Raw genomic sequence first — 26,364 nt, 5'->3', positions numbered from 1 at the left:
GAAGGCACATAGGTTCGAATCCGACATCCAACTTCATCTCCTTTTTTTAACTTTTTTTTATTCTTTTGTTTGATTTATTAATAATTATTAACCTCTGATTGTAAAAAAGAATTACAATAAATATTGATTCAATAACAAAAAAAAAAATGATGAGTTATTAATGAAATAAAATTTTATGTACTTTTCATTAAAAAAAAAAAAAAAAATTATATGTAATTTAATAGGCATACAAGGAAATCATTTGGTGTCCATATTAGATTTTTTAATTTATAAACTCAGGTTGCATGTAAAAAAAATAGCAGAAAAAATATTTGAAAAGCTTTTTTTTTGGGAGGTTTTTACTATTTTGAATAGGGAAAGTATATGATTATCTTGGTGAAATTATTTTTTTAGGATATACTTAAGATATAATTTTGTTTAGGGTCCATTTCCTGACGATAGATAATATCTAAATGAATTAATGTTCTTTTGGAAAACCGAGTCATTCTGATCGTTATTGAATTCAATAGGAGACGGCTTTTCTCCAATCCTTGTTTTAAGGAGGAGAATTGGGGACTTTTTACAAGACTTAATCTTGGTTTGGAAATTAGATGAATAATCTGGATAAAAAATAAATGTAATAAAGTAGTAGACGATTTTTTAAATTCTTTGAAAGAATTTTACGACCGATTTTTGGGTTTGAAGCTCCTCTAGTGGGAATCTGATTGAATTAATTGTAGTTCAGTCAGATATTTTCAGTACCATCAGATTCTAGGGACTAGGAAGATTTTCGTTAAGGAAACAGCCTTTTTTCCAGTATAATATCTGGGAAAAAGTTAAGTTTTCCAAATCAATATTATTGATTAGTAATGTGCTATACTTAAGTAAAAATATCCTGGGTAGTTGTGGGTAGTTTGAATATCTATTCGCTTTGGGTAGACTTAAACTTCAAGGGGTGAATAATGGATCTTTGAAGCACTTCTTTGGCTAGGTTTAATTATCTTGTTTCACGGGTTCTCTGTGGATATATCATCTGTTTCTAACTGTTCATTTTTCCTTATTCTTAATACTTTTTTTACTTCCTCGGAGTTATGTGGGCTTTGTTACGGTGGATCTGCTCATCCATATCCGCGGTGAAGAAATTCTGGTCGATGTTAGTTTACCACTTTTTCTGCCCAAATACACAAGTATGAAAAAAGAAATCTGCAGCCCTCCTTCAACAGAAATCTGTTCACCGAACAATTGTTATTGATCGTCTAAAATTCCTGTCGGTTATTTAGCTTAGTAGGAGTAGAGTTGAAATTAGAAATATTAAGAAAACTGTTAGTATTTGAGTTCTTATTTTACACAATGTTATTCTTATGATATATGCTTCATCACTTCATTTATTTGATGTAGCCAAAAATTCTTCCCAGGGTGTTATTTTTTGTTTATTCGTTTAAATGTTATAAAATGACATTATAAAATGTTATTCGTTTAAATGAGAAAAATGTTATAAAGAATAAGGTAAAGTAGTATAATTTATTGCTAATCGATGTATAGAGACCGGATTATATGCAACATAAAAAGCTTGAAATATGCATAAAAAGTATCAAAATATGCAACTTTGAATAAGAAAAAAAAAGTAATTTTTAGTTTTTTTATTTCAATTTCAGCATACAATTAATAATTAGTCGAATAACATATCGATAATTAACAATTATTTAACATTTGTTCCTTTTGTAAACGTAAACAATCAGAGGTACTGTTCCGCGGCTGCTAAGTGCGCTCTAAGAGCCGTGCAGCTAATAGGTTCTTTATTTTTCCTGTTTAGCCTCCGTTAATAACCTTTTAGATAATACTTCAGAGGATGATATGTATGAGTGTAAATGAAGTGTAGTCTTGTACAGTATCAGTTCGACCGTTCCTGAGATGTGTGGTTAATTGAAACCCAACCACCAAATAACACCGGTATCCACGATCTAATATTCAAATCCGTGTTAAAATAACTGACTTTACTACGACTTGAACGCTGGAACTGTCGACTTCCAAGTCAGATGATTTGGGAAGACGCGCTCACCACTAAACCAACCCGGATTGGTCTAGCTATTAGGTTGGCCGGCTACAATGTAAGATTTCATTTATTAACAAGGTACTCTACCGAAAAGTATTGTAAATATAGTGAAAATATGCGTCATCACTAGATTTTAAGGAACATATGCAATAACCGGTGAAAATGGGCTTAATATGCAAATGCATATAATCTGGTCTCTATTGATATTATTTTAAAAAAATCTTTCTAAATGGAAAACCGTTGGGTCATGTAATATCCAAATTGTTTGAGGATAGATGTTTTTACAACCTTTTTTGCTTCTGTTTTACAATATTTTGTTTAAATTGAAAAATTTTGAATTTTTATAATGAAATTGTGTTAAGATTATTAGATTTTTTTACCGGTTTGGATCATTTAAGTTTCATATTTATTAACAAACATGACTGATTTCATTTTTTAAAATTAGATAAAATATTTACTCAAGTAAATCTTTCTTTTTTCGTGTATATCCTTCAAACATGTGTATTGCTTGATGATAGTATTTTACTGGATAATATTATAAAAAAAAAAAAAAAAAGTTAACATTTTATTGATAGTTATAAAATGTTATTATTTATTATCTCAAATATTTAATCCCATAGCATGCAATTAATTAATTAATTGCATACTTCTGGTTATATTATGTTAAATTTTATTATATAAAAGAGATTGAATTTCTTAATTTCATAATTATGTTCTTATTATTATATTAGTTAATATTTTAAAACTTATGATAAAAGGTCATTATCTTTGATTTATAATTACTTCATTTAATTCTAAAACAACTGATAAAATTGTCTGTGTATTTAACATTTAATAAAAGAACCTTAGTTTTTAATAACAGATATTAATAAAAGAGAAAATCCTCTTAACAATATTCTACATTTTATTTATTTATTATTTATTTTATTTTCCCGGGTCTAGTTCTATTTCTGTCCAAAAAATAGCTGTAAAGATAAAGTATGGCGATCGATCAAAATTTTGGATATTAAACATTTTTGAAAATGTTAACGTTTTAAGAAATGTTTCAAAAAACATAAAATAGATAAATTTCCGGAAGATGCCCATACATAGATACATGTGTTGACCTTTAGTTTGATTAATATTTCCGAACCGGATCGATATAAATTCTTGGAAAACGGTTCAAATTTCTATTTATGATGCAATGTTGAAAGTATTTAATCCATAAATCCGGAAGTGTCGGTCTCCCACGGGTTCGGCTAGATGTTATTGAGAGATGTGTACCTGCTTCCTACCGACTAAAACTCGTATCTCACCGTTTCTTCTCCTTCGGCGTTGGTCCTGCAGTTTAAGCATTGCGCGGGTCCAAGAGGTGCCTTTAGGGTTCAGGGGTCCAGAGTTCCCGTGCTTCATCTCCGTTGCCCATCCGCACATGTGCAGACGCACGACGGCTCCACAGGAGGCTGTTCTTCGTCCCTTCACTTTCAGGTCACTTTCTTCGCCTGAATCTCAGGTCTTTTATATGCAACTCTGATTTAAGAGCCTGATTCAGTCCTCTTACCGATCTGGGTCCTCTATCCCGTTCTCTAGCTTCTCTCGTTTTAGTTTTCTTGCTACGTGTACTACCTTGTCCGATTACGCTCTTCCTATCAATATGTATGGAATTGTTTCTTCCGGAGAAAGCCAGCTTAACCCGACATCTTGTCTGACCACATCCCACCGCTGGCATTGGTAGATGGTGTGCTCAACGGTATCTTGAAGATCGCAGTACCTGCATAGAGGAAACGATCTCCTGCCAAATCGATGCAGGTAGGCTTCAAACTCGCCATGTTCAGAAAGGAGCTGCGTTATAAGGGAATCTACTTTACCCAGTCCTCGCTGCACCCGTACATTTATTTTCGGAATTTATTAAGTTATTTAAAATTCCATAAAGTTTTGGGGGTGAGAGACATTCAACATTATTTCTAAACAGTCTTTACCTTATCTTGAAAATCCATTGACAAAATTTGAAATTTTGTCAACGATTAAAAAAGTTGAGACTCGATAAAAATATTTGGTTATTGCATTTCATCTCGTCAAACCAGGGGGGCATCATAATACCCATATTTACACCAATAAGCTTTTAATTTCTTAAAAACAAGACGTGCTGAATGGGACTTGTACTTAAATATCAGGTTTTTTTTTTCTAAATATAATTTTCAAGATTGAAAGTCTAGTTTTAATGTGGACGACATGGGAACTTTAAAAACAAATGGGGTCCCGTCGAATTCAAAAATTCAATCCATTATAAGTCAGTTTGTAATTGAAAAAAAAAAATTTATCAAAAAGACCACCGCAATGGAGATTATTTGAAATGATATATATAGTAATATACTTAACATTTAAAAAAACTAAAAATCCAATTTTAGTTTTCAGAAAACTAAACTAAACTTTTAATGAATTTTCAGCATACCTTGAGTGTGCTGAAGATAAAACATGTACTCTAGACTTTTACCCAATCCTGTACGTATATTTACTAAAATTACCCGTATGTTATGATTTTAAATTTAATTTTGACTAGCTGCAGGGCGTGCCTAAGGCACACCTCAGCAGCCCTCCAGACGGGTTTCCCTGGTGGGGGGCGTCTCGGAATGCTATTATTTGGTGTCCAAAATTGATTATCTCTTGTGTAAAAATGTATTTTTTTGAATGATGAAAATTGATCCAGGAAAAAGCGAAAAAATATCAGCAAATCTTCCCAATTAAATTGAGTTTAGATCGCTTTAGGCATCTTTTAAAGATTGTATACTCTCAACATTTTCATCGAGATCCATAATATCCATATGGTAATATGAGAAATGGAAGCTTAAATATAAATTAAATTACTTACTTTATTATTTATATATTTCATTCAGTTTACGAAACAAATTATCGTAATACGAAACTAACGTCCCTTGACACAATAACAAAAGAGAAGTTGGCTTAAAAATCAATAAATCTATAAGGAGGATATATAGAATTCAAAATTCTTCTAATTTTGACCTTTATGTTTACTATTTGATTTCACCCACGTGTTTTGCCTATGTGTATGTTTAATTGTAACTACAAGCAAAAAGAATTACATATACGATTCTAAATGGATAATCGATAGATAGTATATTCATTATCGATTTATTTTTATCGAAAATAGTTGTATTTTAAGATCTGCTACGATATTGAATAAATGAATTACGGTAGTAAAAATTTATTAATTTATTTTATAATTATTACAAGACTGACTAACAATAGAGCATCAGACAAATTCGTTTAATATGAGTTACAAAAAAGGTGCGAATTTATTAGGAATAAAAAAAGACTGAAAATTTATGAAGAGTAAGAAAAAAGTGAAAAATTTTTATTTTTAAATATATAACAGTAGGGAATAAAACGTGTGTCTGAACATAAATAATCGTTTTTATGAAGAAAACAAAAACGTATAAATAAGAAAATATATTATTTATGTATGTTTGGTATATATATCGATATAAAATAATGTAACAAGTATACATCTGACGATCTCGAGATACGTACTACCGAATCCGGGGTTTTCCGGTAGTGTTCGGTTCATTCTGGTGCTAAGGGAGACACACACACACACACACACACACACACACACACACACACACACACACGCGCGCGCGCGCGCGCGCACGCACACATGCACATATGTACACACGCGCACACACACACACACACACACACACACACACACACACACAAACAAACAAACAAACAAACAAACACAAACAAACAAACAAACGTAAGGCTGTTTAGTAGGGTAGGGTTACTCTCTAGGTCATTTTAAAAAAGAAAGTTTAGGTTTTTTTTAGAACAGTGTTAAAATCAAGAAAATAAAGAATTTTCTCAGATTTTGTTCTAAATTTGGTTTGACCAAAGTAAGTACAGTAAAAATCTGATGTGGACACCACATGACTTCCTTTTACGCCGATTAAATTACATATACACATTTTTTTTTTTAAATGAGAATTACATAAAATTTTATTTCATTAATAACTTATGATATTTTTTCATAATTTTTTTTTTATTGTTATTGAATTATTATTTATTGTAAAACTTTTTTTTATAATGAGTATAATATTTATTTACAAATCAATATATTTAAATAAAAAAAAAATGTAAAAAAGAAAGGAGATGAAGTTGAATTTGAACCGATGTGTCTTCCCTTTCTAAGATCCAAATATTTCATTAATTAAAATTTTATTTGGTTATAACTATGGAACCAATGAAAATAAGTACCACTTATGATATATCATTGAAAAACTCTCAATAAAGGGCTTATTACTATGGTTAAGAAAAGGTCCAAAATCCAAATTTGTTAGTATTTGGGCTTTTTTGGACAAAAAAGCCCAAATGTCTTTTAACTGGTCCTCTTTTATAAGAATAATTGTTCAGTTTTTCATTTGTGATATGGTTGACCTTTTAACCGTTGAGTCATTAATTAACTTGTTAGTTTGGAACTGAATCCTTCTTTTGAAAGGATTTAAATATCTTTTAATCCTCTTAAGAGTTGATCTTTAAAAAAAAAAACATTTCTAGTCAGTACCTAGAACCAAACAGATATACTTGGTAAATTTATGAGCCTTTTGAAACCTGTGGTTCTGGAATTTCTTGATGAATGATTTATTGGTATTTAGCAAATGAATTGTGTTATTCGTTTGATACAGAAGAATTTAAATTACCTTTATAGTTTTTATTTAATGTAATTTTTTTATATTAATATATTTTATTGTATTTTTTTTTAGGTTGAATACATAATTGTAAAATTCAATCATCAGAAAAAAATTGCTCAAGTTAGTTTAAGAGCTCAAGAAATTTTAAATAAACTTCAAGAAAAAGAATTATTAAATCCTAAGTAAGTGATAGTTTAAATAAATTAATCTTAAAATTATTAGTTTTAAATTCTGAAATTATTTTGAATTTTGTCCAAAAAAAAAAATCAAGGTTATATATTTAAATGTTTCTCTATTAACGCTCTTGGAAAATACTTGTATGAAGACAAGAGAATCCTTAGGTACATTACTTACATGTAATCTGAACTCATACCAGGTGGTATTTTAGTGGCAATTTTATAATATACCGTATGATATAAATCTGGGATGATGACTGATGCTGTAGACATTACCCAGTCATTGACTTTGTAGTCAGTGTTAATTCTTTTCTCAAAATTAAAAATAGATCAAATAAAGTTCAGTTGCGGTCTTCTTTTGGTTGGTTCACAATCATCCAGCCCCTTCCATATTACATCATATTTTTGTAAATTATGTGTGATCATATATAAAGTATGTATCAAGAATGTATGATGATCAAGGATGCTTTTGTTTTAAAGATACCAGCATTCTTAGGTTGTCATTGAGGAGTAAGATGTTATCCATAGAAACAAAAATGGAAAAGAATGAATTAAGGTAAAAGTATAGGAGTGGGTAGTATAAAAGTAAATTTTACCATCACAGCAATAAGTTAAACAGTCTTACCCACGTGAAACCTCATTCAGCATTTTCAGACAGTGGTTACCCATCCTGCCTACCTAATTAGGAGCATTGCAGTTTCCCAGAGATTTAATTAATAGCCACTTGAAGAGTTTTCAAAGGAAAGATGCTGCTCATCCCAGAATTGTGGGATATGGAAGTAACCAAGTGAACTACTCGTATATCAATTTTGTGTTAGGGTTTATTTTCTTTTTGTTTCCAATTTCTATACACATTGCTGACTGTTCTGGCCTTTAATAAAATAAATAATTGGTGTTAAATTGATTTAATGCCTCTCCTGGATGAAATTCTTCAGCAGGATGGAAAAATACCCAGATTAGAGGCAGTTTCTCCTTTGTGAAGTAATTTTACTGTCTTGTACTTTATTTCATCCCTCTTTGATGAGTATCATAGTAATTTCGTCAGCTGCAGTCTGTTTCCATCTGTTATGTCATACTGGAACTTTCAGTACAGCTAACAAAGACACCCTCTTTTTTTGTTGTGGTTTAGCGAGATGGGTAACCCTTCTATGCTAGTGGAATTTTCTTACCTTGGTGTTTGCATAAAAAACTAATAGCTGTGAGGTACCTACAAATCGTTAACTTATCTGTTAAATTTTCAAGGTTTGAATTTTGGTCAGATGTTGCACTTTTTAATATACTATTTAATTATAAAATCTCTTGTTTTCTAATTTGACTGAACCTGCAGTTTTCTGGATTAAATAAGTCCCTTTTAATGCTTTGAATTAAATTAGGATTATTCTTGTATAATACTATTGTCTGACTAATAGATGAAAATATTTGATTTTGAGTTACGATTTTTGAAAAATATTCAAACACAAAAGAGATAGAGCAAAAGAAGAAAAAACATATATTTTAATTTTAAAAGATGGGGGTTAATATTTTGAAATTTTTTTTATATATATTGTAGGGAACAAATTAGTTTTAATAAAGTTTTCCCTAAAATTCATCTGAATAAAATCAAAATTTTTTCACAATAAGTGGGGCTATAGGTTCTAAATTTTAGCCCTCACCTCCTTAAGGAATTAAAAAAAAAACATTTAATATGATCAGGTTCCCATATGTATATGTATTTGAACCAAACTTAAAATAAAATAGTTTGGTTAGTCCCAAGATAGCCAAAAGCAGGCGAGACACATATATACACACATAAATATGTCTTATTGATCTAAATGAATTAGTTGCACCCTAAAACAATAAAGATTTGCAAAAAAAAAAAAACGATACTCCATTTTTAACATGATTAACTTGCACTCATGATCACTTATTACTTTTTATATGATCATACTTCCCTTTAATATAGCTATTTGCACTTATTTGTACAAGCTACAACTATATTCGCCGGGAAAGTAAAAATGCTCAAAGACAAAATAATTGGTAAAACATGTAAAATTTAATTACCATAAATCTGAAAGAATACATTTTAACAAATCAAACCAGATATATTACAAAACTGTTTTGTGAAAGTTATAAAGTTTAGAAATTGTATCGCCATAAAAAGGGCGAAAAAGTCGTGTGCTTTTCTGTGGTTTTCTTCTATCAAAAATGACACATTTTTTCCCTCTTTAATGAGCTTTGTAATGAAAATAATATAACGCATAATAAATTTTAATTTAATATTATGTTTTTTTTTTTTTATATATATATTTTAGACAGATCATACTTTTAAATTAATAAATAAATCTTTTATTGTTATCGGTACATAATAATAAATTGTAAAGATCCCATCAGGAATGCAGATATGTTACTCTGCAGATATTGCTCTTCCATTTGCTTGGATGAATCAAGGGAAACCATGGTAAAAAACCTTGATCAGAGTAGCCTCACAAAATTAATTATAAAATAAAAGATTGATTGGTTAGATTCCATATTAATTATTTAAAATATGGACTTGTGAAAATAATATTAAAGTAAATACATATGAAGATTCTAAGTATAAAAAATAAACTACAAAATAATTTACAATTCTGAAAGTGTTGATAAAAATTCATTTTAACGTATATTTAAATACGTGTTGAATGGATAAAGAGAAGTTGTTTTTGAAAATCATTTAATTTGTATTATTTAAAAATTCATCAACAGATTAATATTGTTTCACTTATTCATTTATTATAATTTCACATTTTTCTCATTTTATCTGTTTCATTTAGCTTTATTTTCCTCAATCGTATTTTATACTTATTTAAATAATTGTCTTCCTTTTTTTTATCTTTCATCATTCAGATGCTACAATGCTAGTAATTTTGCTAATGGTAGATCTCATTTTGTATTAAATCTTAATGAGTAATAATTATAATGTTTTGAAAACATGCAAAATCTGATGACTTGTTGGAAAGAAATATTTCATCCTCTTTGGTCGTATTGTATAGGTGTAGAATAGTTATATTGGAAACCTTAATTTGTGTAAATACAAACCAGAATTGCCGATCGTAAATGATTATGAAAAGTTCAGCCAAAGACTAAAAATACTGTTGTAACTTCATTAATGTAAGTTGATATAATCTTCAAGGATCTAGACATCATTAGGTGTTGTGGAAGTACTTACACTACTTTCTTGATTTATTTATATTTTTTATAAGGTTCCAAAGAGAAATCAATAAGCAATAATTTTATCTGATCAGTACATACATATTAATACAATATACCAGCTGATTCGAAAAGGACTTCACAACTTAAAAGCACACATCAAATTATTTAGATAATTTACAGATATAAGTAAGATCTCAATTCATTGCAGAACACATCAAGTTTTGACTCACATAGTTCATTAATACTGAATTCGGCCACCAGTGTTGTTAAAAATGGATATATTTACTGGGGCTGTATGTGGTCGCTATGTGTTTTGGTTCACGATTTGCAATCAGCAACTGCAGTTCAACATAATTTTCTTAGAGAGTACGGTTGGGAGCCTCCTAGTTGACATAAATTTACTCTTGGTACCAAACCTTCTTTGAGATAGGTTGTTCTGTTAAACGTACAAAATCATCAGGATGCTCACTTGTCTGAAGCTGCTGTAGATCAACTTAGAGAAAGCTTTCGACGTTGTCTGAAGAAATCAATTCGATGTATGTAACTTGAGACTGGCATTCCACAAACGACTGTTTGGTGTGCATATTAAGTTAACGATTTCACTTGAAGCCGTAAAAACTAACCGTGGTTCAAGACATTATAGATTACAACAGAGTTGTTTGGCTGCAGTTTTGTGTGGAAATGGTGTATGGAATTGAAGACAACAATATATTTTTAGACGATGTAATTTTAAGTGATGAATCAACATTTCACATCAGTAGCACGTGAACATCCATAACTGCCGAGTATGGGGTAGCAAAAACCCTCATGAAACTTTACAGTACATTCGTGATTAGCCCTAAGGTTAATGTTTCTGTGCCCCAACCAAACAAAAACTGTACAGCCTCTTCTTCCAAGAGGCAACTGTAAATAGTATTGTTTATATGGATGTGTTTCAAAATTTTTCCGTTAGACGATTATGATCAATATGGATGCCATTACTATTAGAAAGATGGGACACCGTCTCACTACCGCCTAGAAGTCCGTTGATTTTCTTGGTTTATGATTAACAGGTCGGTGAAGTGTTTGTGAAGGTCCAATTAAATGGCTACCTTGCTCCTCAGATTTGACCCTGCTAGTTTTTTTCTTGTGGCGTTTCATTAAAGATCGGGTTTGTATACCACCTTTGCTGTCGATCTTATTTATCTAAGACTTCGAATTAACATCGCAGCTGCAGAGGTAATGCCCGACTCGCTGGCTACGGTCTGGAATAAAATTGACTTCAGTGTGATGTATATCACATTACAAATTGAAGCCATAGTGAGCCAAATTGAAACAAAGTGAGTGTTGGTGACAAAATTGATGTGTTTTTCTATGATATGAGACCTCAACCGATTCTGTAAGTTATCTCAATAAATTTTTATTTGCCTTTAAAGTTGTAAAGTCCTTTTTAAATCATCAGGTATAGATCCTATGAGAAATATATAGATATGGGATTCCATATAGATAAAAATTAGAAACTACTGTAGCATTTACCTGGATGAATCAGGGAAAACCATATAATTGCACCTTCCATCAGAGTAGCATTACAAAATATACAATTAATTGTAAAAAAAACACAAAACATACAGGTGTGATTGAAGTTTATATTAATTATTTATCATACAAACTCAAAAATAATATTAAAATAATTACATGAATATACTAAATTTAAAAAAAAACTGCTAATGATTCACAATTCAGTACATTTATAAGAATTATTCGGTGTCACATATTTTTGTATACATTTTAAATGGGATGCAGAAAATTTAAGTTTTTTTTTTGTTGGAATTATTCATTGACTGAACAATATTGGTTTTTTAAAAGTATGTTTTTTTGTTTTGATTGCATTTTATGTACATTAGTGGGTGAATTTTTGTAAACAGTATGACTATTTATTAAAAATGAAGTGAAAATGTACAGTAAGGTTTTTCTTGTAAGCTATGTGTAACTCATCATGATACTTTTGTCTAATTTGATAATAGGAATTGATACTTTTTTTAAAGAATTATTGATGACTCTTCCTTTTAGCAAAGATTGTACATTCATAAATATAGACACAAGGATAAGTTAATGTTTATAATTTTCTGAATATCCATTTACATTATAGGCACTGAATGATGATTTGAAATCCCTCCTTTGTTTCATGAAAACTTGTTCTCTGACTTTTTAAGGCAGTCCCAAGAGGTAATATTATATTTAAGATGGGAATATATGTAAGCATAATAAACAAAAATAATAGTAATATTATTATTATTGTCATATAATGTTTACAAGCCCACTATTTATTAAGGCACTTCAAAGCAGAATATATCAACACATCAACAAAAATGGCTTCAATTTAAAATGGCTCAATACTTTGAGATGGTGATAAAATTATTATTTTCTTAGCTTTTAATCATTAAAGTAATATACTGTACTAATAAAATACTTGATTTTTCAAACAGCAATTAATCCTTATTTAAGTTATTTAAATGATTAGATGATTATTTTATGACATATATCACATATAATCATATTTTGGTATCTAATAAAAAATAAAATAAGATAAAAAGAAATGTATATAAGAACCAGTTTCTTAAAATTTTTGTGTAATAGGTTTAGAAAAAAAAGAAGACATTTGTTGCATTAATGTAATTAACTCAGTGTTTTTCAACCTGTGGGACATGTTTCCCTAGGGAGACGTGAGCATATTGAAAAGAAACTATTAAAAAGATTTATCAATTTACTGAAAGGAAAGCAAAAATGCTTTAAATTTCTGCTCTACAATTCTAATTTTCTAAAAAAATCATTAACTTTATCACTTATATCCAACATATGAGTATTTGCTCCTTGGAGTTGAAGATTCAAGGTATTTATTTCTCAAATATGTCGATCAATTAGGTCAATTCCATCACAAATAAACCATCTCGAAACTTCTCGGCTTCCGGTAGGTTTTCCCCCTTCTATAAAAATGGCTCATCTCAAACTTCTTTGCTTTTGGTCGGGTTTCCTCTTCTAGAAAAAGGGCGTTTTCATCTCTTTTAATTCATAAACTTGTTGCAAAAATTTCCCACGTGGTAACCATCTTGCCTCGTAATAAAATAGTAAGTGCAGGAAAGATTCTTGATTTTAGTGGTCTCATTTCTATATAATTTATTATGGTTATAAACATCGTTAGCAGAATATTCAAAGCAGGACTCATTTCTTTGGAAGTCAGAGCTTCTTTGTGGATCATGTTCGGACACACTGAGGAGATTTTTGTTTCACTAGTGCTTGTATACTTTGGAATTTTCTAAACATTGAACGAGCACCATTGGTGAATATTTTGATGCAATTTTTCATTCTATGTTTGCCTCGTTTATAAAATCATGATAACAAATAATGCAATTGCTGTTACTTTGAGTTCTGTTACTTTTCTGCAGAAAAGTAGTTCTTCTACTGCTGACATACCATCACAAAATCGAACATAGGCAATGAAATGAGCATTTTTATTGCTTACTGTTACCTCATCAAGCTGAATTGAAAACAATTTCTCACATAACTTCCCAAAAAGCTGATGCTGTATATCTTCAGCTATATCACCAATTCGACGGGCAACAGTATCATATGATAGAGGAATGGACTACAATTTTTTGGCAAAATTATCTCCAAACATAGTTTCTACAATCTCAATTATAGCTGGCAAAATAAATTCTTCACCAATGGTGTGAGGCTTTTCACATCTAGTATTTTATATGAAATTTTGTAAGAGGCGAGTAAAACTTTTTCATTCACAGACTGTTTTTTTAAAAAAAAAAATGATATTTGCTTTTCATATGACTTTAATTTTAATTTGAAGAATTCTTGGGGTTCGTTAATATAGTCACTATGAAGTATTTCCAAATGTTGCTTAAGTTTATTAGGTTTCATGCTGTCTAATGCCAAAAGTTTTGAGTAAATAACGCACAGGGACCTTTATTCTTCATTGGCTTCAGTACTGGTAAATCGAGAATTGAAATATTCTTGAGAATATTTTCTTGATTTTATTTTCAGAACCATGCTTGTCTGTACTCTTGTTGATGCTTCAATATCGTCTAATGCTCACTTATGCCCACTTAAAACTTTATCTATGATTCTGTATAAATCTACTGCCGTGAATATTTAATACCGTGAATTGCAATTAACATGCAAATTACAACATACACATTCACAATTTGACAGTAATAGAAGGATTTACTCGATTGAGACTGGCAGGGTTTGAACGAAGTGGAGCATTTATACATGTTTGCACAGATGGTCTCACAGACATTCCAGAATGTTTAAGAGAAATCGGAACTTCTTGTGAAGCTGCGAGAATGTCTGATATGGTAAACCTAAGACAGAGAGCATAAGAGAGGCATCGATTCTGGTTTTGTCAATGCAGCGGATTGGTGTTGCCAAATATCAATAAATTTACTTATTCTTGGTAATTTGTAAGGTTTGTAATTAAGGTTGTAGTGTAGCTTTAGTGTCAAAATACATTATTATTGTATGAGAGGGTGCCGCGATGGAAATTATGATTGAAAATTGGGTTGCAGATACTACTGAAAGGTTGAGAAACGCTGAATTAATTAATTGGTATCTGTCCACTTAAGTTGTAATCGATGAATGCAGGATAAAGCCATATAAAGTTTCTTCAAATGTGATTGTGATAAAGTGAAACAAAACGCTTTACTGTAAAGGGATGATGATGTCCTCTTGTGAATTTTTTTTATTTTTGTTAATGTGGGAGGATTGTTTTGTTGGCTGCCATTTTGCACCTCATTGTTACTTGTGTTTCTAGTAACTTGTTTGCAAGATTCCTTACAGTTATCATTTTCTGTATTTTTTACTACAATGTTCACCTTAAATGACCCTTTCTGTTCTTATTAAAGCGACATAGTAATGGTTTTTGGGGTCGTCTATTTTCCATCAACATCCTCACACTTTCATATCATATCAGTTGATGGGTCCGTCTTTCAGGAATGGGTAACCAGTGGACCAGTGATTTATCTTATATGGTATTTATTATTTGCTTCACTGTTTGAGATCTTGTATGATTTTCATTATGTATCCATTTTTAAAGTATTTAATTTTTTGAGGTTGCAGTTAAAAGTCTTTCCTCTGTCTTCCCCTCTCTCTCTCTCTCATTAACTCTATTCTCTATTTTATATTTTTATTTTGTTATAAGTATTTTTGACAGATTTTTTTTTTAGAAATGGTTCTTTGAATATACAAGGATGCAAAGTTTCAGGTTTAATTACTATATAATAGTACTGTTCTCTCTGTGCTTACTCAGCAAGACATGACAAGAATCCCATTACCGGTATATTTATTGTAACAGTGACCTTGCTTGCATACAAATGTTGTTTTCTTGTTTTATAATGATTACAGGTTACTATTTATTCTGACAAAATGATTATATATGACTTAAGAGTGTTTTTATGTCTGAGATTATAATGACAGGCTGCATATTAATATTTTACTTTGAAGTGTTATATTTTGATTTAAAAATAAAAGATATGAAATGTGAATGTAGTTTAGTAATAAAAATAAAAGAATAGAAAAAAATAGTAAGAATAAATAAAATTTAGGAAGATGTATTATACTTATGGTAGTGCATAATATATCCAGGAAGGACTGTATGTGAAAATCTTGGAATGAATCTGGGTTCCAAATTTACTGAATACTAGATCATGGATATCGATGTTCTTTGGTGGTTGGATTTCAATTAACCGCACATCTCAGGAATGATTGACTTCAGATTGTGCAAGACTATACTTCATTTACGCATCAAACTCATACATCCTCTGAAGTAATACCTTACAGTGGTTCCAGAGGCTAAAGAGAAAAAGAAAGAGGGTTCCAAGTTTATTAAAAAAACTTATGTCTTAATTCTCTTGGGTAAAGGAAGAACCAAAGAAGTTTGAAAGATTAGCTGTTTAAAAATATTGGAATGGTTCCCTCGGAGAAGTGTTGCTCTTTTGTTGGGAGTGATATGCCAAAATTTATACTTTTAATTATTTTTTCAAGGTGACATTTCTAAACTGGAAGAAACTGAAAATTAAACAGTAACAATCTCATGTACTACAAACATGGTTCACAGAAAACAAATAGGATGAAAGTCTGAAACGACGAGCCAAATATTAAAATTAAGAAGTATCTATGATCCGTTTATTAGTCTGATGTTCTAGTTGTAACATTTCAAATGAGGGGGTTATTAACAAGAAGTACCAGCATGGAAGGATTTATTTATTTCTTTTTTTTTACTTAAATAGTTCAGAAGGCCCTAGAAGTAAATTCATATGAATCAAAGCTGTTTTTTTATTATCTTATGGTCCTTAATAAATCAGATTGCTCCAACAGGTTTCATTTGACATTGATGTGAATGTCTGGTCATGAGGGTGTATTTGAAAATGAATAGAGAAATACCTGGTTTTTAGAGGCTGTAGATCATCCCAGAATCATAATCTGGATTATCCTGAAGCCAATGAATTTTTTGAAATGGGAAAATGTTTGGTATGAGATAACCATCCTGGAGTTACTCAAAGATGTTAATCATTTTTTTATCATATATACTATTAATCATCTACATCTTAGATGGGGACGTTCATATTCCTGAATAACTGTTTAGTTGGCAATATAAACCTGAAATCTGTTCCAGATAACTCTTACCTGTTGAAACTAGAATAAATTTCTTTTTTGCTTCACGGATTAAGAATTTCTGCACGTTCCAGCACCTGTCTTTTCTTTAGCTGTTGTAACATGTCATCCCAGTTAAGTTATGTTTTCTTGTCAGCAGTGGCAGTCAGATTTCAGGCATTCTTTGAAGATGATCATTCCACTTCCCTGTACAATCTTATTTGTTTAACAAGGAAAAAAATTTGCAACTCCATTCAAATATCTTCGTTTTTCAACGTATCTGATCTCGTATAACCTTTCATTCACCAGAGAAATTTCATTTCTGCTGTTTGAATGATACTGTTATCTTTCCATTTGTAACTGTAATGGACCCAAAATCCATTTCCTTAAATCAAAATTAGTACAACTTCAATTGTATAAAATTCCAGTTTAGCCTTTTTTTTTGTATTATTTTTTTAATCATCCCATATACTAAATTAAATCTCTTAATTATCATCTTCATGGGAAACATCGCAGCCTTAATAGTCAAAACAGCTATGTTGTTCTGTATGCAAATAATTTACTACAATTTTTGACCTTAATGGAAATTCCCCCCTCCCCAATGCAGTTACTTTAGTTTTGGCTGCAGATCAAATTAAATTTTAAACTAAATCATAAAACTAGTTTATAATTTATGATTTTAACGAGCAAATTTGGCCTGTTACTCTTAATGAGGTTATGTGCTTATCACCTTCACATCCTAGAGCAAATATATCCTGTTTTAAATATAAAGTCTACGGTTTGATTACTCAGGAATTTCCCTTGTTTGGTACATTGTACTTATAAAACACCTTAACAACTTATTACTCGATAACTTTTTCTCTATATCACTATAGTTTAGTTTAAATTAAGATTGCGTTTACCTTTGCAAACAATCAGAGGCATTCTTCAAATCTTTATGAATAAGATCAATCAACGCTAACCCATAAAAAAAATGGTGTTATGGTACCCTCTTATACTCTATACGAATGGGGACAAACACAAGATGATAGTTTGATTAGATCGTAGCGTCAAAAATTTTTTGAACATAGGCAAAAATTTCAAACCAGAGCCGGAAAAATCATTGTTCTTATATTAAACTTTATAGGTGTGTACCTACACATCAAGTCTTCTTTTTTTCCTGTTTAGCCTCCAGTAATTACCTTTCAGATAATACTTCAGAGGATGATATGCATGAGTGTAAATGAAGTGTAGTCTTTTACAGTCTCAGTTCGACCACTCTTGAGTTGTGTGGTTAATTGAAACCCAACCACCAAAGAACACCGGTATCCACTATCTAGTATTCAAATAAAAATAACTGACTTTACTAGGACTTGATCGCTAGAACTCTCGACTTACAAATCAGCTGATTTGGGAAGACGCGTTCACCACCAGATCAACCCGGTGGTTTTTCACACCAAGTCTTGAATGAAATTATTTCTGAAATTTTTTTTGTGTAATGTTCCTCATTCTTTCATGTGTCTGGCTGGTTTTTTACCTAGCATAACTTTCTTACTGAATACATCATCATCATCATCTCTCTCTCTCTCTCTCTCTCTCTCTCTCTCTCTCTCTTCTCAGTTTTCACATAATATCTTAATTACAAAATCTCTTGGGTATACCATATTTTGGACATGTTTTAAAAATACTAGTTCAAACTAAAATGTGGAACCACACTCGAGAGATCTAAGTATCTCTCTTCAAATCCGATCAAAGTAATAAAAAAAGAAGGTTTTGGCGATGATGTCTATCATCGGGAAAAGGAATACAAATAGGTCTTACGGTCAGATATATGTACATAGTGTGTATCACGAAGTTCTCCCAGGACTTTCGTAACTAATTGTATTGGTGAAAATAATGGAAAAATTTCATATAAACGTATGTTATAAAATGCTTCGTTTGCGAATTACGGGTAGTGAAAGATTACGCTCGGATTTCAGCTACCCCGGTGAAATGACGTACTGAAATTTTTGGGATGTTAATTAAGGGGCAAACTTAGTTATTTCTTATGGTTTTTGACCTGAAAAATCGAATAAAGTAGATCCCAGAACGTTATCTGCAGTAGTTTTTGAGAAATCTGAAGTGAAAGCCAATAAATTGGGTAAAAAAACCATGTTTTTTATGTTTGACGTACACAGTCTTTGTTAAATGGGCAATAAACAAATAAAAATTTTTAACAAAACTTGTAAAAAATTTAATTCTGAACGGATTGTTGTAAGATAAGTTGAATAAAACAAAGAAAAGTTAGAAAAATTAGAATTTTAGGTACTAACGTATTAACGCCACCGCAGCTACAGCTTTATTTAAAAACAAAGTAGTCAATCGGATTTCGGTGGAAAATGAACAGTCTCTATTAATTTTAATAAATGGTTATTTATATTTATTTTATAAATATAATTTAACCAAAGTTTCTTTCTTTCTTTTTCCTGTTTAGCCTCCGGTAACTACCGTTTAGATAATACTTCAGAGGATGATATGTATGAGTGTGAATGAAGTGTAGTCTTGTACATTCTTAGTTCGACCATACCTGAGATGTGTGGTTAATTGAAACCAACGACCAAAGAACACCGGTATCCACGATCTAGTATTCTAATCCGTAGCCCACCGGGTTGGTCTAGTGGTGAACGCGTCTTCCCAAATCAGCTGATTTGGAAGTCGAGAGTTCTAGCGTTCAAGTCCTAGTAAAGCTATTTATTTTTATACGGATTTGAATACTAGATCGTGGATACCGGGTGTTCTTTGGTTGTTGGATTTCAATTAATCACATATCTCAGAAATGGTTGAACTGAGACTGTACAAGACTGCACTTCTTTTACATATCATCCTCTGAAGTATTATCTGAACGGTAATTACCGGAGGCTAAACAGGAAAAAGAAAAAGTCTGGGATAGATGAAAAATATTGAAAGAAAAATACATTATCCTGAGGAATTAATCGTCCGTATTATGGATGCGACTGAGCAACTGCCCTGAAGAACTAAAAAGCACAACAAAAAGTAATACAGAAGCGAGCCAAGAAACGTGTTGAAAATGGCGTACAAATTTTTGAACATTTGTTATAAAATTGTTCGTATAAGAGCACTTTGGTCGAGTGTACTTTTTGTAAATAAAATTCGAGTTTTTCTAACTTTTCTTTGTTTTATTCAACTTATCTTACACCATTTTGTTCAGAATTAAATTTTCTACAAGTTATGTTGAAATGTTTTACTTGTTTATTGCCCATTTAACAAAGATTTTGTACGTCAAACATAAAAAAACAGGGTTTTTTATCCTAATTTATTGGCTTTCACTTCAGATTTCTCAAAAACTACTGCAGATACCGTTCTGGGATCTTCTTTATTAGAGTTTTCAGGTCAAAAACCGTAAGAAATTACTAATTCTGTCCCTTAATTAACGTCCTAAAATTTTCAGTACGAACTCATTTCATCGGGTTAGCTGAAACCCGAGTGAAATATTTCAATAGTCCTATAAATGTCTGTATAAATGAACCGGAACATGAATATTTTAAGATGTTTTATCTAATTTAATATACAGTGAACAGAATTCCATGTGCATTATTCATAGAAATTAATTAATGTAATATCATATCTAATTAATAATTAGCGTTGGTTTCATTACATTACTGCAATTTTATCTTAAGATACTGTTATTTTGTTTCTTGACACTGGGAATTTACGTAACGTGTAACGTTTTTTTTTATCTGACATGTAATTAGGATTTTTTTTTGCGATATTGATTCAATAAATTATTTTTATCTTTTGAACTTTTATTTATTTTAATTAATTTTTTTTGTCAGTAAAGGTCATTCTAATTTGTTTAATTTGTAAAAAGCAAATTAATTGGTCTACTTAAAATTGTTAAAAACTAGTGTTAGTATGAAAATAGTTTATACAGATTAACACTCTTACAAACATTTAAAAATTTAAATGTTATAATTATACATATTCATCTTGTGAAATATAGGATTGCACAACATATTGTAACATGAATACGAATGCGTACAATTATGTATTCTGTTTGTTGATCGTATACTCAATGTATGTATGTGATTTAGTTTATCCAATACAGCAATTGTTATATAAAGCCTAGAAAGCGTTATATACAGGTAGTTAGTATCCTTACATTCAATCTCATTGGTCCATTATCTGAATATAAATATTTACAAAAGATCTTCAAATTATTTTACAGTTTATGCTGTGTTATATGATGCAGAATGACCCAGTTTTACATCGAGTAAAATGTGTGTTTTTTTTGTTGTGGAAAGGCAGTGACTGTTCCGATCAATTCCTTTGCGGGTCGATTGTTCTCCTTTTTATCTTTCCCATACCATTTTTTTTATTACTTCTAAAACGCGCTTCGTGAACAATTTTATTTCATTTTAAATTCTTAATGCTTAAAATAACGAACTTTAAAGAGTTAATTGATGATAATAATAACCAATAATTAATAACACAACTAATTAAACGGCTATATCAACTGATATTATTTTCTAAATAAGGATTAATAGCTGATAATTGTTACTTATCGTAAATGAAACAAATAAGGTGAAAATAGTTGCTTAAAAAATGTATTCTAAATTTAGTTGAGTAAATCAACTGTTAATTTACAACAATGCAGTTTTTTTGTATTTTTTTTCTTTTTCCTGTTTTTTTTTTGTCTTCAGTCATTTGACTGGTTTGATGCAGCTCTCCAAGATTGCCTATCTAGTACTGGTCGTTTCATTTCAGTTTACCCTCTACATCCTACATCCCTAACAATTTGTTTTACATATTCCAAACGTGGCCTGCTTACACAATTTTTCCCTTCTACCTGTCCTTCCAATATTAAAGCGACTATTCCAGGATGCCTTAGTATGTGGCCTATAAGTCTGTCTCTTCTTTTAACTATATTTTTCCAAATGCTTCTTTCTTCATCTATTTGCCGCAACACCTCTTCATTTGTCACTTTATCCACCCGTCTGATTTTTAACATTCTCCTATAGCACCGCATTTGAAAAGCTTTAATTTTTCTTCTCAGATACTCCGATTGTCCAAGTTTCACTTCCATATAAAGCGACACTCCAAACATACACTTTCAAAAATCTTTTCCTGACATTTAAATTAATTTTTGATGTAAACAAATTATATTTCTGACTGAAGGCTCGTTTCGCTTGTCCTATTCGGCATTTTATATCGCTCCTGCTTCGTCCATCTTTAGTAATTCTACTTCCCAAATAACAAAATTCTTCTAACTCCATAATCTTTTCTCCTCCTATTTTCACATTCAGTGGTCCATCTTTGTTATTTCTACTTTATTTCATTACTTTTGTTTTGTTCTTGTTTATTTTCATGCGATAGTTCTTGCGTAGGACTTCATCTATGCCGTTCATTGTTTCTTCTAAATCCTTTTTACTCTCGGCTAGAATTACTATATCATCAGCAAATCGTAGCATCTTTATCTTTTCACCTTGTACTGTTACTCCGAATCTAAATTGTTCTTTAACATCATTAACTGCTAGTTCCATGTAAAAATTAAAAAGTAACGGAGATAGGGAATATCCTTGTCGGACTCCCTTTCTTATTACGGCTTCTTTCTTACGTTCTTCAATTGTTACTGTTGCTGTTTGGTTCCTGTACATGTTAGCAATTGTTCTTCTATCTCTGTATTTTTAAGAATTTAAATAATATTTAAGAATTTCCTTTTTAACATTCTCCCATTCTTCTTCTACATTTTCTACCTTATCTTTTTTATTCAGACCTCTTGGGATGTCCTCCTCAAAAATCTTCTTTACCTCCTCTTCCTCAAGCTTCTCTAAATTCCACCGATTCATCTAACACCTTTTCTTCAGGTTTTTAAACCCCAATCTACATTTCATTATCACCAAATTATGGTCGCTATCAATGTCTGCTCCAGGGTAAGTTTTGCAGTCAACGAGTTGATCTCTAAATTTTTACTTAACCATGATATAATCTGATACCTTGCAGTATCGCCTGGCTTTTCCAAGTGTATATTCTTCTATTATGATTTTTAAATTGGGTGTTGGCAATTACTAAATTATACTTCGTGCAAAACTCTGTAAGTCGGTCCCCTCTTTCATTCCTTTAGCCCAGCCCGTATTCACCCACTATACTTTCCTATACTTTCCTTCCTTGCCTTTTCCAATGCTTGCATTCCAATCTCCAACTATTATTAAATTTTCATCTCCTTTTACGTGTTTAATTGCTTCATCAATCTCTCCGTATACACACTCTACCTCATCATCATCATGGGCGCTTGTAGGCATATAGACGTTAACAATCGTTGTCGGTTTAGGTTTTGATTTTATCCTTATTACATTGATTCTATCGCTATGCGTCTTGAAATACTCCACTTTCCTCCCTATCTTCTTGTTCATCACGAAACCTACTCCTGCTTGCCCATTATTTGACGCTGAGTTAATTACTCTAAAATCACCTGACCAAAATTCGCCTTCCTCTTTCCACCGAACCTCACTGTTTCCTGTTTAGCCTCCGGTAATTACCTTTTAGATAATACTTCAGAGGATGATATGTATGAGTGTAATTGAAACGTAGTCTTGTACAGTCTCAGTTCGACCATTCCTGAGATGTGTGGTTAATTGAAAACCCAACCGTCAAAGAACACCGGTATCCACGATCTAGTATTCAAATCCGTGTAAAAATAACTGACTTTACTAGGACTTGAACGCTGGAACTCTCGACTTACAAATCAGCTGATTTGGGAAGACGCGTTCACCATTAGACAAACCCGGTGGGTCAGACCTGTCTCCTCTGGATTACGTTTTTTTGGGGGTACCTGAAACATAATGTTTACAAAACAAAACCTGCAGGCGTTGACGAATCTGCTTGCGTACCACCAGACATGATGCAGTAAGTTATAAACGGATATTTCTTGAGGTTAGCACCTTGCCAAGCTGTAGAGAGAAAGTGTTTTGAACATTTATTGTAGAACGGTGTTTTAAAAATTTATTTCATTAGTAATTTACGATCGAAAACTTTATTTAAAATTTTTAAATAAATATTGGAATATTTAAATTAAATATCGCTTTTTAAAGCTGTTTAATTTGTTGTTAATTATAAGTTATTGTGTATTATTATCAATATTAAACGCTGTTCGTTAATGTGTGCAGTATGAATGGGGAAAGTGCAATAAAATGTTTGTGAAGCGCCTTTTGCCTCGTTTTATTGCCAACACGAATTTTCCCTCATTACAGCTTTGAATACTTATAACTCGATATGGAAAGTATTAACAGAAAAAGGGGTTACACCATGGTTTTTTGGTTTGTGAAATTTTAAATCGAAATCATGTGTCATATGTCTACCGTTTTATTTAAAAAATTAAGTTTGATTCAATATGGCGGATCCAAGATAGCGGACAAAAATTAAAAACCTACCATAATGCAGTTTATTTTTTTAACTACGTAAAACCCTTATTTCTTCCTGCTTCCAAATATCGCTCAGATATGCAATATAAAGCTGTTTTATACTTAGATATCACCCGGTATATATATACCGGGTGATATTACATGTATGTATATATATATATAGATTTAATTATTAATTTTTTTGGTTTTTTTTGTCTTCAGTCATTTGACTGGTTTGATGCAGCTTTCCAAGAGTCCTATCTAGTGCAAATCGTTAAATATACCCCCTACATTCTAGATCCCTAACAATTTGTTTTACATATTCCAAACGTTGCCTGCCTGCATAATTTTTCCCTTCTACCTGTCCATCCAATATTAAAGCGATTATTTCAGGATGCCTTAATATCTGGCCTATACGTCTATCTCTTCTTTTAGCTATATTTTTCCAAATGCTTCTTTCTTCATCGATTTGCCGCAACACCTCTTCATTTGTCACTTTATCCACCCGTCTGATTTGTAGCATTCTTCTGTAACACCGCTTTTCAAAAGCTTCTAATCTTTTCTTCTCATCTTTTCTACTCTTATCGTCCATAAAGCTACGCTCCAAACATATACTTTCAAAAATGTTTTCCTGACGTTTAAATTAATTTTTGATGTAAACAAATTATATTTCTGACTGAAGGCTCGTTTCGCCTGTGCTATTCGGCATTTTATATCGCTTCTACTTCGTTCATCTTTAGTAATTCTACTTCCCAAATAAAAAAATTCGTCTACCTCTATAATCAATCTTTTGTCTTCATATTTTTACATTCAGTGGTCCACCTTCGTTATTTCTACTACATTTCATTACTTTCGTTTTTGTTCTTGTTTATTTTCATGCGGTAGTTCTTGCGTATGACTTCATCTATGCCGTTCATTGTTTCTTCTAAACCTTTTTACTCTCGGCTAGAATTACTATATCATCAACAAATCGTAGCATCTTTATCTTTTCACCTTGTACTGTTACTCCGAATATAAATTGTTCTTTAACATCATTAACTGCTAGTTCCATGTAAAGATTAAAACGCACGGTGATAGGGTACATCCTTGTGGACTCCCTTTTTTATTACGGGTTTTTTATTATGTTCTACAATTATTACTGTTGCTGTTTGGTTCCTGTAAATGTTAGCAATTGTTCTTCTGTCTTTGTATTTAAACCCTAATTTTTAAAAAATGCTGAACAGTTTATACCAGTCTACGTTATAGAATGCCTTTTGTACGTCTATAAATGCCAATCATATTGGTTTGTTTTTCTTCCTTCTACTTTTAATCTGAGCATTAAAATTGCTTCCCTTTTAATTATGATTTACTTAAAACTCTGGAGATTTATATAACTTACTTACGTTCAGCGTACTGAAGTTAAATTTTCTACGCCCATTATACAGTACAAAAGTCAAATGAAAGATAGCAAAAATTACCCCTCCTTTTTTTTAAAATTTTGTCCAAAGTTAAAAAAAAAAATCAGTGCCCCGTATATAGAAATCTTTTGAGACAGTCGGGAGATATTGATCAAAATACAGGCCATTTGTATGTACTTACGTCTTTCGGAAATTTCCATAACTTTCTTTAAATTTGTTTTGGACAAGGAGTTCTTGAAATGTCGATATTTTCATTAAAAGATAATATTTGTTTTTACATTTCAGAGTCTTGGCTCACGCTCGGTAGCAGTCTCTTGCTTCACCTATCTCAGTTGTCTTCTTTATTTTATGCCTTTGTTACTTTTTACAAATCATGTTCTTCAAATCAAAGTTTTTAATTTTTCATCAAATAAGAAATGTTTGTTTCTTCGTTGTAATCTATTATTTTTTGTGCTATTTTTAACATACTATATGACTTCTGATAATAGTTCATAAATAAATCAGCCTACTATCTATCGTTTTCTGTAATGCCATGATGCAGCATTTCTTTATTTTTTATTTTTTAACATTATTATTATTATTTGAATGAGTTGTATAAATTTTAATCATTGTTCTTAATTGGCTGTTATTGTTTTATTATTATTTTTATCAGGGCGATTATGTTACATTTTAATATTTTATTTTCTATTTACTCACTCTATCTCTCTCGCACACGCACGCGCCAGCACCATACACACAAGTACATACGTAAAATGTAACAAAAACAGATGATATAATCTCAGGAAAAATAATTTGGGGCGTTAAAAAAAAGTAAAAAAAATGTTCATAGGTCGAAAACAGTTTATCTGCCTTTATATATATATATATATATATATATATAAACTGAAA

At 31.0% G+C, this 26,364-nt stretch overlaps 1 protein-coding gene across 1 annotated transcript in view; it reads left to right on the top strand.

Moving 5' to 3' along the window:
• Gclc (glutamate--cysteine ligase) overlaps positions 1–26,364 on the top strand; it is a 144,642-nt gene that overhangs the window by 25,424 nt on the left and 92,854 nt on the right. Inside the window, exon 2 of the mRNA XM_075379801.1 lies at positions 6,793–6,902. Within this exon, the coding sequence (XP_075235916.1) occupies positions 6,793–6,902 (110 nt within the window). The remainder of the gene's footprint in view (positions 1–6,792; positions 6,903–26,364) is intronic.

Source organism: Lycorma delicatula, chromosome 12 (genome assembly GCF_047948215.1).
Source record: "Lycorma delicatula isolate Av1 chromosome 12, ASM4794821v1, whole genome shotgun sequence".
Taxonomy (NCBI): domain Eukaryota; kingdom Metazoa; phylum Arthropoda; class Insecta; order Hemiptera; family Fulgoridae; genus Lycorma; species Lycorma delicatula.
This window is presented reverse-complemented; position numbering and strand designations above follow the sequence as displayed.